We start from the raw sequence: 14,155 nt of genomic DNA on the forward strand, positions 1-14,155 counted from the left end.
TGTCGTCTCTAGCAACTCGGCCTCAAAATAAGCTGAACGCAACCAGCAGGTGTGAGAAACGACGTGATGTTTTAGTGTTTTGGAGTTTTGGAATGGAACTGTTACAAAATTCAAGAGCAGATTTGAGACCAGGAGCTTCAGATACGCCCTAAAATGTACAAATGATAAATAAACACAATTCACTTGCTAGATTGACATAATGTTAGGATCTGGCAGTGTACAAATCAGTTGTTGATATGTCAGGAATGTTTTAGAATGGCAGGGAACCACCCAAAAAGTTTGGTCCCCCCGGTGTTCAGTTCATGTCTGTGTCCTTGGTAGATGGATCATCATAACTCTTAATGTTTCCTTTTACTCAGTTTACCATGATGGCTAAAATGCACCTCTAACTTCTATAGATTTTTATTAGGTAGCCTTAAACTAAAACAGTGGTACCTTGTAACTCAACCCTTCGTTGAGAAATTTGTTCCCTTAAACTCAAAAACTCAACATATTCCGTTTTTTTTTTTTTTTTTAATGTATTTATTTAATTTCAGATAAACAATGAACAGCCGCTTTGTTCAGCGCTCGGCTTGAGCGCTGCAGTAAAACGTCATCAAAGTGTGAATCTGATCTGAATCTGCATCAGTGTGGAATAAGCGTCAGATCCAGGGTTACAGCTCCACGTGTATCTGTGTTTATCTGGATTCTCCTCCCTGTTTCACTTTTAAACTTGTGTTACAGCTCCAGCTTCTGAAAAACTGTGAGAATCAGAATCAGCTTTGTATTTCAGTGTGTTTATATTATATTTGTGTTATTTTCAGTGTATAAGTGTCAAAATCAACATCATTATTTTACATTAACCTAAAACTTTTAACAGGTTTCCCAAACATCCTTATGGGAAAAAATACCTTGAAACTCAACGCTACTCACAGAACCAATTGACGTTGAGTTTCAAGGTACCACAGTTTGTTTATTAGGATTTTAACGTCATGTTTTACACTTTGGTTACATTCATGACAGGAACGGTATCTGTTGATGCATGCTCAATAATCCAGGTACACAAATCCACAAAGTTGAATCAGTTCATCTGGACACAAGTTTGTTGTAGAGATACGTTTCGTCACTCAATCCGATGACTTCTTCAGTCTGAGCTGGTGTTGAATACCCCGACCTTATATGCAGTTGATTTGCATAACGACCGATCACTGTCCATTGCATAACAATGGAACCGGTGATCAGGTCCATATGTAATTCACAATGACCATTAATTACAATGGCCATGTGTGTCTTTCACACATGATTGTGGTAAAGCTCCTATTACGGCGTTGTATGATGGTGAGAGATGTACTCTCAGGCCCCCTCCCCGGTTCAGGGATGGTCGTTCCCTCTTCACGTAAATGGCCTCTTTGACTCCCCGTTCAAACCAGCGTTCCTCCTTGTCAAGGATCTGCACATCTTCATCATTAAATGAGTGGCCGCTGGCTTGCAGGTGGGTGTAAACCGCAGAGTCCTGGCCAGAAGAGGTCGATCTTCTATGTTGGGCCATCCGTTTCACCAGTGGCTGTTTAGTTTCCCCGATGTACAGTTCCCGACAATCCTCCCGACACCTAACAGCATACACTACGTTACTCTGTTTGTGTCGAGGAACCCGGTCCTTAGGGTGAACTAATTTCTGGCGTAGCGTGTTCTGGGGTTTGACAGCAACTGAAACACAGTGTTTGGAGAATATCCGTCTTAATTGTTCCGATACTCCTGCCACATACGGAATCACCACTGGCTTGCGTTTAGACCGCGGTTGTTCTTCTCCTCCCTTCGATCCACTGGAGCTGTGTTTGGGCATTTTTCCCGCTTTTACGAATGCCCAGTTGGGATAACCACATTCACCCAGGGCCTTCTTGACATGAGATTTCTCTCTATCCTTGGCCGTAGTGTCTGTGGGGATGCTGTTCGCCCGGCCATTACAATGGCCATGTGTGTTTTTCACACATGATTGGGGTAAAGAACCGGGGAGGGGGCCTGAGAGTACATCTCTCACCATTATACAACGCCGTAATAGGAGCTTTACCCCAATCATGAGTGAAAGACACACATGGCCATTGTAATTAATGGTCATTGTGAATTACATATGGACCTGATCACCGGTTCCATTGTTATGCAGTGGGTGGTGATCAGTCGTTATGCAAATCAACTGCATATAAGGTTGGGGTATTCACCACCAGCTCAGACTGAAGAAGTCATTCGGATTGAGTGACGAAACGTATCTCTACAACAAACTTGTGTCCAGATGAACTGATTCAACTTTGTGGACAGGAACGGTAGTTACTCATTACACTAGATTCATCAGTTCACAAGTTTAATATCAAACACAGTCATGGACAATTTTGTGTCTCCAATTCACCTCACTTGCATGTCTTTTGACTGTGGGAGGAAACCGGAGCTCCTGGAGGAAACCCACACAGACACGGGGAGAACATGCAAACTCCACACAGAAAGGACCCGGACCGCCCCACCTGGGGATCGAACCCAGGACCTTCTTGCTGTGAAGCGACAGTGCCACGTACTTAGCCACCGTGCCGCCCAGGTACCACTGTAATAACTAAGAGGTTTATTTGCTTTCTTTACCCTGGGTTACTGGACTATGAGTATATGCTCTTAACAACACATAATGCAAAACTAAACAGTTGCTAGACACTTGCTACTTGCTATCAGCTGACACATTTACATCAGCCTTTTAACAAAAGCATTTTGAGGCGTAATGGTAAGGGCCGTAATGTGAACCTATCCATTAGAGGGACACACATCAGTGCACCCTTAGTGCCAATCCCAAGAAGAAGAGAAGCTGAAAGAAATCATCAACAAAAAATATTTAGTGTTTTTAGAATGTCATTTGTGTTCAATGTGTGATTCTCTATTAACATGTTATATTTAGGACCCTACTTAATTTATGGGAAAATGTGCTTAATTTTACGGACCTCTTTTTTTTTTGTTTTATCACAGACTTCACGGATTTGCAAAGAAAAGTGTCACATTTCACGCGGTCTTTAAATAACACATAAATTATGTGATAATTAATTGATAGAATAAATGGAAGCTACAATACACAGCACAGCTACCTTAACGGTTACGTAAATACTCGTCCGTGTTTTGACACACCCCTCTCTGCGTCCACAGAATCGGTTGGGAGTCTTCATAACTCGGTTTTGTCTAATTAATTGCGAGTGTAACCGAGCGCCTTTAGAGTTTGCTGAGTTTATAAAGAAAGAAACAAACTGTACATAGACAAACCATCGGGAGCAGAATACTTTACTGGCTTGTTCTTTTGAGCACAGACTACAGAGATGATCACGTGTGTAGAGAAGCGACACTTTATCATTGATTATGGAATCACCAAAAGGACAAAATTCTCTCAATACGTAAACACACACATCAGACATCGTCAGCAATATACAGAACACAATAGTCTGTTACACTAACTTAATTACAGTATGATTGTTAGGACCGCCTCTTGCTGCACCTCATATTTTATAAATTATGAATTTCACAGCAAAATGTAAATTTGTGATGTTTTTGATGTTTTTTTCCTCCTCATCAGGTAGTTCTGCTGAGTGGCCACTTGGACAGTTGGGACGTGGGACAGGGGGCGATGGATGATGGAGGTGGAGTGGCCATTTCCTGGGAGGCCTTGTCACTGATCAAAGATCTAGGTAATAATCTGGGCCTTTGGAATAAAGATGAAAATGAGAGTTCACCGATCAGCCATAACATTAAAACCACCTCCTTGTTTCTACACTCACTGTCCATTTTATCAGCTCCACTTACCATATAGAAGCACTTTGTAGTTCTACAATTACTGACTGTAGTCCATCTGCGTCTTTGCATGTTTTGTTAGCCCCCTTTCACTCTGTTCTTCAATGGTCAGGACCCCCACAGGACCACCACAGAACAGGTATTATTTAGGTGGTGGATCATTCTCAGCACTGCAGTGACACTGACATGGTGGTGGTGTGTTAGTGTGTGTTGTGCTGGTATGAGTGGTCACTTCTGGACTGAGAATAGTCCACCAACCAAGAATATCCAGCCAACAGCGCCCCATGGGCAGCGTCCTTTGACCACTGATGAAGGTCTAGAAGACGACCGACTCAAACAGCAGCAATAGATGAGCGATCGTCTCTGACTTTACATCTACGAGGTGGACCAACTACGTAGGAGTATCTAATAGAGTGGACCGTGAGTGGACACGGTGTTTAAAAACTCCAGCAGCGTCGCTGTGTCTGATCCACTCATACCAGCACAACACACACTAACACACCACCACCATGTCAGTGTCACTGCAGTGCTGAGAATGATCCACCACCTAAATAATACCTGCTCTGTGGTGGTCCTGTGGGGGTTTTGACCATTGAAGAACAGGGTGAAACAGATGGACTACAGTCAGTAATTGTAGAACTACAAAGTGCTTCTATATGGTAAGTGGAGCTGATAAAATAGACAGTGTAGAAACAAGGAGGTGGTTTTATTGTTATGGCTGATCGGTGTAGAAAAAAACGTCAACACACCCTGTTACAATGGCAGGTTTGTGTGATGGGGGAGGAATAAAAATAAAAAACCTACAATAATGAGTGTGCATAAATATTCACACCCTTAAACTCATACTTTGTTGAAGCTCTTTTGATTTAAGGACAGTGTTCAGTCTTTTTGGGTTGGAGTGTATCAGCATGGTACATCTTGCCCACACATCCTTGCATCCCCCCAAATCTTTAAGATTGTAAAGGTGCTGAGCCCTTTTTTTTGGCAGCAGTAGACTGGCTCCTATGAAGTGAAGTGTTAAAGGTGTTTCTGAGGTATTACATCTTTTATAACCACTATCTTTCATTTTCATTTTCTATTATGCTGAACATGAAGATATCACGCCATCCGAATCCCCTAAAATAGCATCTATTTTGAGTGAGATCAGACAGATAGGGTCGGCAGATTTACTCATAATGCTTCTGCTGATGGAAGTGACCTGTTCTGCCCTGCCGTATAGCCGTATCTGGACTCGGTCAGTCGCTCATACAGCCAGCTGATTCACCAGCATGATGCTCATCTGGAGCTTAATTTTGAGTAAAATGCTCCTGCGGTACGCTTGTCTTTGCATTAGAATGCATTTGTATGGATGTATAAGCCTTTGGGTCACCATCTAGAAAGGTTATTTCACATCCATTTCAGTCCATAATTCATACGTAGGAATATATTTTTGTTTGTTTGTGAACTCGACCTCTCCAACACTGCGACGTTATGAAAGAAATGTGAAATTATTTGTGGTTTCCTCACGCTGCCCGTTTCTTTTTCCCCAGGGCTGCGTCCGAAGAGAACACTGAGGGCCGTGCTGTGGTCGGCGGAGGAAGCCGGAGGAGTGGGAGCTATGCAGTACTACCAACAGCACAAAGTACTTTTACCTCCTTCTTATATTAATGTTTTTAACTGTATTACTTACATTACTTACATTTCTACACTCACTGTCCATTTTATCAGCTCCACTTACCACATAGAAGCACTTTGTAGTTCTACAATTACTGAATGTAGTCCATCTGCTTTCACCCTGTTCTTCAGTGGTCAGGACCCCCACAGGACCACCACAGAGCAGGTATTATTTAGGTGGTGGATGATTCTCAGCACTGCAGTGACACTGACATGGTGGTGGTGTGTTAGTGTGTGTTGTGCTGGTATGAGTGGATCAGACACAGCAGCGCTGTCACTGCTGGACTGAGAATCGTCCACCAACCAGAAATATATCCAGCCAACAGCGCCCCGTGGGCAGCGTCCTGTGACCACTGATGGAAGTCTAGAAGATGACCGACACAAACAGCAGCAATAGATGAGCGATCGTCTCTGACTTTACATCTACAAGCTGCACCGACTAGGTAGGAGTGTCTAATAGAGTGGACAGTGAGTGGACACGGTATTTAAAAACTCCAGCAGCGCTGCTGTGTCTGATTCACTCATACCAGCACAACACACACTAACACACCACCACCATGTCAGTGTCACTGCAGTGCTGAGAATCATCCACCACCTAAATAATACCTGCTCTGTGGTGGTCCTGTGGGGGTCCTGACCATTGAAGAACAGGGTGAAAGCAGGCTAACAAAGCATGTAGAGAAACAGATGGACTACAGTCAGTAATTGTAGAACTACAAAGTGCTTGTATGTGTTAAGTGGAGCTGATGAAATGGACAGTGAGTGTAGAAATGGACTGTGACGTTTGTCCCTCTCCAGGCGAACATCTCAAACTTTGACCTGGTGATGGAGTCAGATCTGGGTACGTTTGCCCCCGTTGGACTGCAGTTCACTGGCAGTGATAAGGCGAGAGCCATCATGACAGAAGTAATGAAACTGCTGGCACCCATTAACGTCACGTCCCTGGAGAAGCATGCAGAAGGAACAGACGTGAATATGTGGATGGAGGCCGGAGTACCAGGTCAGTTCTAGGCGCAGCGTCTGGTTTGTGCAAGTTTAGCGGTTGTGCAAGAGTGCAGACTGGGTCTTAGTCCCTGTCTGTGTTTAAATGCACATTAGCCTACTAAAATGTATTAACGGCAATGTCAAGGGCTGCACTACTCTCGGTGGCTCTGACATTATAAATAAATTCATCTGTATGATATAATAGCCGTGCTGCATTTATCAGTATGAAGAGGAATTAAGCTCATAAGAAACTGTGGGATTGTAATTACCCTCATTTATGTGTTTTGTAGACACATTTTCTATTCATTGCTGCATTTTTCCCCCTTTTTCTCTTGATTTTGCGTAATCCCAAAGACCCCACCCACTTTTTAGTCTGGTCTTTTCCCACACAGCAGACTCAGTGGCCAGTTTTGACTGCTGCAAGCACTGCCAGATGTGCCTGCTAGATGGCGCCCAGCTGACCGGTAGCAGAGCTGAGATCAGTTACTTTTAGGTTTGAGTTAGACGTAGGGTAAAACAAAAAAACAATCTGTTTCGGACCATCACATTTTACGGACCAGTGCCCCCTTTTAGTCCGTTACATAGAGGTTCCTCTGTATATTCAGATATGCTCAAAATGTCCTCTATAATATAGTGATGTAAAAATCCTTGTTTGAAGACACCACCCACTTTTTAGTCTGGTCAGTTCCCACCCAGCAGACTCAGCAATTCTGCCTGCTAGATGGCGCCCAGCCGACCGGTAGCAGAGCCGAGATCAGTTACTATTAGGTTTGAGTTAGACGTAGGGTAAAACGTTTTGAATTTTACGTGTAATAGTTTGTAACAGTAGTTACACAGACATGATTGGCTGTGTCTGAGCGGGAGGGTGGCTGAACAGCCTAGCCTGTGTTCACACAGGAAGCATCATCATCATCTGCGTTTGGTTGCCTGACGTTTAACTGACGGCAAGCAAAAAAAGCAAATGCCGTACAGTACAGCGTACTTTACTCTCTAGTATCTACAGAGCGTTTAGAAAAAAGCACTTTGACCAGAAATCAGACGTGTTCCTATAAATATAAAAATCCTGGAGGGAAATCTCTCGTCTATAAATTTAATCCCTGTGTAGTCCATCACTGTCTGTGTGGTCAACATGATAAGAAAACTGTTTAATCTTTGTGATAGCTGCGTCTGTTTGTAGAAGTTTGATGCCGTGACTGTGAGGAACGATTATCTAGGAACCCAAAATAGAGCGTAGTGTTTCACGCTGGAGGTAATAAGGCCCATTGGTAATCGCCACATTGCCTCGCTCCTAGTTGGCATGAGCTTAAACAAAGCCAACGTGCCGCTCAGGTGGCGCAGCGGTAAAAAGAAACGCGCTGCAACCAGGGCTGGATTCTGAGAAGCGTCGTATCGAATCCAGCCTTGCTTTACCGGTTCGAAGCTGAGTGGCTATATGAGCAACGATTGGCCGGTTGCTCAGTTGGGGGGTGGGACAGGGAACCGGATGTGGGTCTCTCTCTGTCAGAATGCGATTGCGTTCTCTGCCGGCTGATTGGAGGCGCTTACACAGAGATGGGCAGGGGTGCCCTTGGGGTGTGTCTCTCCGCATGCGACGCTAGGTGGCGCCAGACTCGTCGATGTGTGGGTGGCAAAGATGCATCTGGCTGCTGCTCGTGTTTCGGAGGGGATACGGGTTAGCTTCAATCACCTCCGTCGGGGCGGGGTTCGGCATGGACAGAGAGGAAGCATGATGCTAATTGAACAATTGGATGCGCTAAAAAAGGGGAGAAAAAGGGGTAAAAATTTATAATAAAAAAAAACAAAAAAAAATACAAAAAAAAAACAAAGCCAACGTTACGCTGCCTCCTGTCGCCGGAAATCACAGCTCTGATTGAAAATGAATGAGAATTGCTGCACGTCTGACTTGCCATTGTCTTCTTCTTCTTGTGGCATCTACAACACACACCGATCAGGCATAACATTATGACCACTCTCCTAATATTGTGTTGGTCCTTCTTTTGCAGCCCCATACGCAACAAACTGTGCTGCTCTGTGTATTCTGACACCTTTCTATCAGAACCAGCATGAACTTCTTCAGCAGTTTGAGCTACAGTAGCTCGTCTGTTGGATCGGACCACACGTGCATCAGTGAGCCTTGGCCGCCCATGACCCTGTCGCCGGTTTACTTTTGATAGATACTGACCACTGCAGACCGGGAACACCCCACAAGAGCTGCAGTTTTTGGAGATGCTCCGACCTAGTCGTGTCAAACTCGCACAGATCCTCACGCTCGCCCATTTTTCCTGCTTCTAACATCAACTTTGAGGATAAGATGTCACTTGCTGCCTAATATATCCCCCCCACTAACAGGTGCCGTGATGAAGAGATCATCAGTGTTATTCACTTCACCTCTCAGTGCTCATAATGTTATGCCTGGTCGGATTACATGTGCACATACAGGACATATACCAATGTAGCCAGACATCTAAAACACCAGTTGGAAAACCAGTAGCTCTTGTTGTTTGAGTTATATTTAGCCCATTGATTGTTTTCCCCTTAAAACAATTAATCATATTTACTGTCTAAATGCACCGTTGTGTTGCACAAATCTTCATTAGGCTGCTTTCTGTATAAGTTATGATGTAAGAAAGATTAACATGAATGTCTGGGATTTATCATGAGGTGTCAGTAATCGGTTATAATAAACAGACATGAACAAGTTCCAACATTAAGCCACATTAGGTTTCATGCAGCCTGCTCAGACTGGATGAGGTGTATCTGATCAGAAATACACATGATTGATGAATGAGCTTCTTCTACCCTCCGTCAAACCCCCACCTTCCAGTACGAGCACCTTCCCTACTGTCTGGAGGCATTAGACATCTGTATGAATAAGGATAATGTATAATGCCTTTATGTGTTAATATACACCAACCAGGCATAACATTCTGAGCACTGACAGGGGAAGTGAATAACACTGATTATCTCTTCATCACGGCACCTGTTTGGGAAATGGGGTTAGGGGGGACATTTTATCCTCAAAGTTGATGTTAGAAGCAGGAAAAATGGGCAAGGGTCAAATTGTGATGGCTAGACGACCGGGTCAGAGCATCTTCAAAACTGCAGCTCCTGTGGGGTGTGTCCCGGTCTGCAGTGGTCAGTATCTATCAAAAGTGGTCCAAGGAAGGAACAGTGGTAAACCGGTTACAAGGTCATGGGCGGCCAAGGCTCATTGATGCACATGTGGTCCGATCCAACAGACGAGCTACTGTAGCTCAAACTGCTGAAGAAGTTCATGCTGGTTCTGATAGAAAGGTGTCAGAATACACAGAGCATCACAGTTTGTTGTGTATGGTGCTACATAGGCACAGACCAGTCAGGGTGCCCATGCTGACCCCAGTCCACCGCCGAAAGCGCCAACAATGGGCACGTGAGCATCGGAACTGGACCACGGAGCACTGGAAGAAGGTGGCCTGGTCTGATGAATCACGTTTTCTTTTGCATCACGTGGACGGCCGGGTGCGTGTGTGTCTCTTACCTGGGGAACACACGGCACCAGGATGCACTATGGGAAGAAGGCGAGTCGGCGGAGGCAGTGTGATGCTTTGGGCGACGTTCTGCTGGGAAACCTCGGGTCCTGCCATCCATGTGGATGTTACTTTGACACGTAGCTCCTACCTAAGCATTGTTGCAGACTATGTTCACCCTTTCATGGAGACGCTATTCCCTTTCAGCAGGATGATGCTCCCTGCCACAAAGCAACAATGCTTCAGGAACGGTTTGAGGAGCACAACAACCAGTTTGAGGTGTTGACTTGGCCTCCAAATTGCCCAGATCTCAATCCAATCGAGCATCTGTGGGATGTGCTGGACAAACAAGTCCGATCCATGGAGGCCGCACCTCACAACTTACAGGAGTTAAAGGACTCTGTCTGTGTGTGATGAGTTTCTTCCTATACATACGGTTTTGCAAAGGATCTAAACAGCAAGATTTCTTTAAGATCTCTTGATGTTCTAACACACGTGAAATGCTTTCTCCGTATATCCCCGCTTCTTCGGAAGCTGTGGTTAGAGCGCAGAGTCGACAGGGTTATGGGTCCAAAAATATCAAGAATCCATCATCTACACGTGGATCTGTTTCTGCACGAGTGTCCCCAGGTACTTAAAACCCATTATAGTAAGAAAAACCTTCACTGTCAGAAAGAGTTTATAACATATGGCTTCTTGTGCCGAGTCCGAAATAAAATGGAGCTCCAGTTTAAAACCAGTCAAACCAATCCCGATCAAGTTCAGCTCACGGAAACTGAACTTCTTGCACAAAAGACCCAAAAGTGTGTGGGGGCGCGTTTTGTTCCTCTCTTCCCCTTCAGTCCCTACACAGATCAGCTTTTATTTTTTATTTCACTTCTTGTTGTTAAAAATATAGTTTTATAATTATCACATCTTGGCTTCTGCTTTCCGTTCCGTTATGTGGTTTGAGGGAAGTTATCCATGACGGTTCGCTGTTAAACCGGTGGGTTGTAAAAGACGGTTTAACTCTGCTCTGGTACCATGAAAAAGGTTACATTGACAGTAATTTGTCCCCGAAGTAAAAACACACTATATTATCAAAATAAAAACACTGTTCATCACCATAGTTTGTTTTTCTCTAAATAATGTTAACAATAACAAATGTTTGTAATCAAATAGCGACGAACAGAGGCGTATTTATCTTAGGAACTTTCATATAGCCTATATAGAGGCAGATAAAGAAAATATACATTGGTACCTTGTAGCTCAACATCCCCTAAACTCAAAATCTTTGAAGCTCAACGCCCATCGTTGAGAAATTTGCACCCTTAAACTCAACGTTTCCCTTAAACTCAACGTGTGTTGAACTCAGCACTCGGCTTAAGCAGTGTGAATATGAGCTGAATCTGCATTAGTGTGGAATAAGCGTCAGACCCAGTGTTACAGCTCCACATGTATCTGTGTTTATCTGGATTTTCCTCCCTGTTTCACTTTTAAACTTGTGTTACAGCTCCAGCTTCTGAGAAACTGTGAGAATCAGAATCAGCTTCTCCCAGAGTCTAAATAAAGCTTAACGTGGTTTAATGTAGTAAAAGAAGGAGACAGGAGCACTAAACTTCTCTTTATTGTTACTGCTCATAAGTTCCTCCACTAATTAAGAAGCATAAGAAAAGGCCGCTCAGGTGGTGCAGCGGTAAATACACACGCTAGAACACCAGAGCTGGGATTTCGAATACATCCTATTGAGTCTCAGCTCTGCCATCCGGCAGACGATTGGCCTGTTGTTCATATATGGGTGGGATTAAGCCGGATGGGGACTCTCTCATAACTGATGCAATTACGACCTCTGCTGGCTGATTGATGGCGCCTGCACAGAGACGGGAAAAGAGTGCTGTCAGGGTGTGTCTCTCCATACACAGTGCTGATCCACATTAGCACTCGTCAAAGTGTGGGTGACAAAATGCATACGGCTGCTGCCCACGTGTCGGAGGGGGCGTGGGTTAGCTTTGTTCTCCTCAAATCAGAGCGGGGGTCAGCATTAGTGGAGAGGAAGCATGACGCAATCGGGCAATTGGATGCGCTAAAAAGTCGGGAGAAAAAGGGAGAAAATGCATAAACAACAAAAAAGAGGCATAAGAAAATAGTAAAGTAAAGCTAAAGTGCAGCTTTTATTGTATGTTTATTGATGTGTAACTGTTTTTAATTGTATTTCAGTGTTTTTATATTATATTTGTTTTATTTTCAGTGTATAAAAGTGTTAAAAACAACCTCATTATTTTACATTAGACTAAAATATCTGCAGTTCTACAGGACCATGGATGCATTAACAGGTTTCCCAAACATCCTTATGGGAAAAAATACCTTGAAACTCACGCTCAGAACCAATTGACGTTGCATTTCAAGGTACCACTGAAAAGCGTTTTGATTTGTTCCAGTCTCTTTATTAGATTTAAGAGGGTGACGTTACACAATCAGTTGCTCGTATGATTTCTGTTCCTTTGCTGAATTTCTTTAGATTTTAAGTCCTTGGAGAATATATTAAATTTAACGTTGCAGTCCGGGTGTTTAAATTTGATCTTGGTTGGCTGCGTTTACAAAACAAAACAAACCGTTGATGTGCATCGCTGGTACTGGTGGGAAACTCAAACCGTTTATCATGCATTAAGTCATGCATTGACTCGTGCCAACAAAGTTCATGTAAACCTAGCCTTGGGTTTTACGTCTGCCAAAGGACCTTCAGTTATCTGAAATGTTACCATTAACTGTTGCTCAGTGTATTAACTGTAAATACAGTCTAATTCTGATGAATTGATTGTCATCACTCGTTTCGTTTGGAAAATGTGAGGCGTCCAGTTTTGAAACTGAAATGTTAACAAATGAGTCACACTTGCATCGAGCTGTCTAAACATAAAAAGCTACACCGAGGAACTACGCTGAGATGGAGATTGCTATCTACGTTCTGTAATCTGTTGAGAGATTGGGCAGGTCTGTTAGGCAGACAGAACCGTTAAAATTAGAACGCTCTTTAAGTTCCATCAAAATCAAAATTTTAGAGGCCGCTCAGGTGGCGCAGCGGTAAAAACACACGCTGGAACCAGAGCTGGGATCTCGAATACATCGTATCGAATCTCAGCTCTGCAGATATGGGCGGGACTAAGCCGGCTAGGGTCTCTCACACATGACTGGTGCAATTACGACCTCTGCTGGCTGATTGATGGCGCCTGCACAGAGATGAGAATAGAGTGCTCTCAGGGTGTGTCTCTCCGTACACAACGCTGAGCTGCACTGCACTCGTCAAAGTGTGGGTGATAAGATGCATACGGCTGCTGCCCACGTGTCGGAGGGGGTGTGGGTTAGCTTCGTTCTCCTCAATCAGAGCAGGGATGGGCATTGGTGGAGAGGAAGCATGATGCAATCGGGCAATTGGACGCGCTAAAAGGGAGAAAAAGGGAGAATAAGCATAAACAAAATATAAATTTATAAAAAAATAATCAAAATTTGAAATGAAGTGATATTAAAAGGTATTTGGGCGGCGCCCAGGTGGCACAGCAGGATAGTCCACTAGCACACCAGCACCGAGATTCTGAAATCCATAATTGGCATAATTGGCAGTGCCTGCAGCAGATACTAACTGGCCACCGTGTCTGCTAGTGCGGGACGACTGGACTGTGTGTGTGGGTGGGATCTTCATACACTGTGTAAGGACCCTGATTGGCGGAAGAGACGCCTGTGCAGAATGCAGGGGCGAGAAGAGTGTGCAGCGACGTGCTCTCCTCCGATGCAATCGGGTATCCCTCAGCAGCGGAAGACAAATCGTGAGGGAAAATGGGGAGAAAATGCAAAAAAAAGAGTCATTTTATGTCTTTATTTAAATTATCTGTGCCATTTTAGGATTTTAGGCAGGTATCAACCCCCCACTACATTCATTCATTCACTGTCTGTTTTACCACTGCTTTATCCTGGTCAGGGTCGTGATGGGTCTGATTCATTGAACAACTGCATGTCTTTGGACTTGTGGGAGGAAACCGAAGCACCAAAAGGAAACCCACATGGACACACAAAAGACCCTGGCCTCCCGGCTGTGGAGGAACACCCAGGCCCCTTTTGCTGTGAAACAATGCTATGTTTTTTGACTACTTTACACTATTGGGATGAATTAGAACAGAGATCACGAGTCAGGTTCTCTCCTCCAACATCAGTGTCTCACCTCCTAAATGCTCTCCAGGATGAATGGGCCACTT

The 14,155-nt window shown here is 44.1% G+C and overlaps 1 protein-coding gene across 1 annotated transcript in view; it reads left to right on the plus strand.

The window, feature by feature from the left end:
* The window catches only part of LOC134310604 (carboxypeptidase Q-like), a 41,065-nt gene that overhangs the window by 24,354 nt on the left and 2,556 nt on the right, over positions 1 to 14,155 (plus strand). The window contains exons 4-6 of the mRNA XM_062992236.1: positions 3,575 to 3,686; positions 5,319 to 5,410; positions 6,241 to 6,442. Of these exons, the coding sequence (XP_062848306.1) occupies positions 3,575 to 3,686; positions 5,319 to 5,410; positions 6,241 to 6,442 (406 nt within the window). The remainder of the gene's footprint in view (positions 1 to 3,574; positions 3,687 to 5,318; positions 5,411 to 6,240; positions 6,443 to 14,155) is intronic.

Source organism: Trichomycterus rosablanca, chromosome 3 (genome assembly GCF_030014385.1).
Source record: "Trichomycterus rosablanca isolate fTriRos1 chromosome 3, fTriRos1.hap1, whole genome shotgun sequence".
NCBI classification, from domain to species: Eukaryota; Metazoa; Chordata; class Actinopteri; order Siluriformes; family Trichomycteridae; genus Trichomycterus; species Trichomycterus rosablanca.